Source organism: Nannospalax galili, unplaced genomic scaffold (genome assembly GCF_000622305.1).
Source record: "Nannospalax galili isolate Female #2095 unplaced genomic scaffold, S.galili_v1.0 scaffold1736, whole genome shotgun sequence".
Taxonomy (NCBI): domain Eukaryota; kingdom Metazoa; phylum Chordata; class Mammalia; order Rodentia; family Spalacidae; genus Nannospalax; species Nannospalax galili.
In genome coordinates, this window is record NW_008338645.1 from 383,459 (window position 1) to 385,146 (window position 1,688).

At 46.4% G+C, this 1,688-nt stretch overlaps 1 protein-coding gene across 1 annotated transcript in view; it reads left to right on the forward strand.

The window, feature by feature from the left end:
- The first annotated feature begins 534 nt into the window (after window positions 1-534).
- The window catches only part of LOC103734319 (zinc finger protein 426), a 28,483-nt gene continuing 27,329 nt past the window's right edge, over window positions 535-1,688 (forward strand). Inside the window, 1 exon segment of the mRNA XM_017798178.2 lies at window positions 535-718. Within this exon segment, the coding sequence (XP_017653667.2) occupies window positions 607-718 (112 nt within the window). The 5' untranslated portion in view covers window positions 535-606.

Genomic DNA, 1,688 nt, shown 5'->3' on the forward strand with positions numbered 1-1,688 from the left:
TTGGATCCCCTGGAACTGGAGTTAAAGACGGTTGTTAGTTGCCATGTGCGTGCTAGGAAGGGAACGGGGTCCTTTTAAAGAGCAGCCATTGCTCTTAAACGCTGAGCCAGCTCTCCAGCCCTCTCTAATCTCCTTTTCCTCAACCTTCCGACCTGCCATCCCTACCTGACAGCACTCTGGAGCCTCTCCGCAGGAATAAAAAGTAACGCTTAGAGGTCGACCGAGTCAAGGGCTGCGCCCCACCCCGCCCAGCTGGAGAAAGGCTGTGTCCACAGCCTGCGTGTTTTGCCAGTCTCTGACAGCGTCCTGTCCCGGCGTCTTATAGTTGCGGACTGTGGGGTCAGCCCGAATTGTAGGAAATTCCGCCTAACGGCCACGACCTGAGGCAGCTCGAGCTGCTCACGAGGAAAGGTACACGTACACCACTCCAGCGACCGCTGACCCACCTCGGCTGGCGAGCCAGACTCTGTACGCTAAGCGAGGTCGCAGGGTGTCGTAAAATTGTAGTAATAGTGTCGTAAAGTGCCATGCGACTGTTGTAATGATGGGGGCTTCCCTGTGTCAGCTAGTGGTTTGTCCTCTTTAGAAGCCTCTGAACCAACCTGTATGATTTTTTTTTCAGCCACAAGTAAAAGATATTTCTGCCATTGGAGACACGTTGACGGGCGTCCCCGAGTGTCCTCCCGCCTCATGGACATGGCGACTGACGCGCGTCCAGGTGAGCCTTGGGAGAGGTTAGGCGCAGGAGTTCGGCGGGGGTTTGTGAGCCAGAGGCGGCCCAGCCCTGGCTTCCAACCGTGTTGATTTCAAAAAAAAATTATATATACATATATGTATATATAAAATTAAGTATATACGTACCTTTATATTTACCATGTGCACGTATATGTACTTATATACATATTTATATGTACATATATGTATTTTCTTGGTTCAAGGTTTTTTTTTTGTTTGTTTTTTTTTTTTTTTTTTTTAGACAGGGCCTTTCTTTTGCCCCAGATGGCCTGGAACTCGCTATGTAGACCAGGCTGACCTCGAACTCACAGAGATCCGCATGTCTCTGCCTCTGAAGTGCTGGGATTAAAGGCGTGCACCACCACACCCAGCAAAAGTTCTTTTTATAACCTTTTTAAACATTTTTATTTATTATTTTTATGTGTATGACTGTATCGCTTGCATGCGTGTAAGTGCACCCATGTCATTCAATGTCCTCGGAGACCAGAAGAGGGCATTGGATTCCCCTGGAACTGGTTGATGGTGGTTAGCCCATGTGGGTGCTGTGAGCTGAATCCAGGTCCTCTGTAAGAGCAGCCGGTTTTCTTAACTGCTATACCAGCTCTCCATCCCTGAAAGTTTTTTTTTTTTTTAATCTATTTAAATTTTTTTTTTTATTATTTTTATGTGTATGTCTGTAAGTGCACCCATGTCATTCAATGTCCTCGGAGACCAGAAGAGGGCATTGGATTCCCCTGGAACTGGTTGATGGTGGTTAGCCCATGTGGGTGCTGTGAGCTGAATCCAGGTCCTCTGTAAGAGCAGCCGGTTTTCTTAACTGCTATACCAGCTCTCCATCCCTGAAAGTTTTTTTTTTTTTTAATCTATTTAAATTTTTTTTTTTATTATTTTTATGTGTATGTCTGTATTGCCTGCATGTAGGTAAGTGCACCCGTGTTGTGCAATGCTGAAGA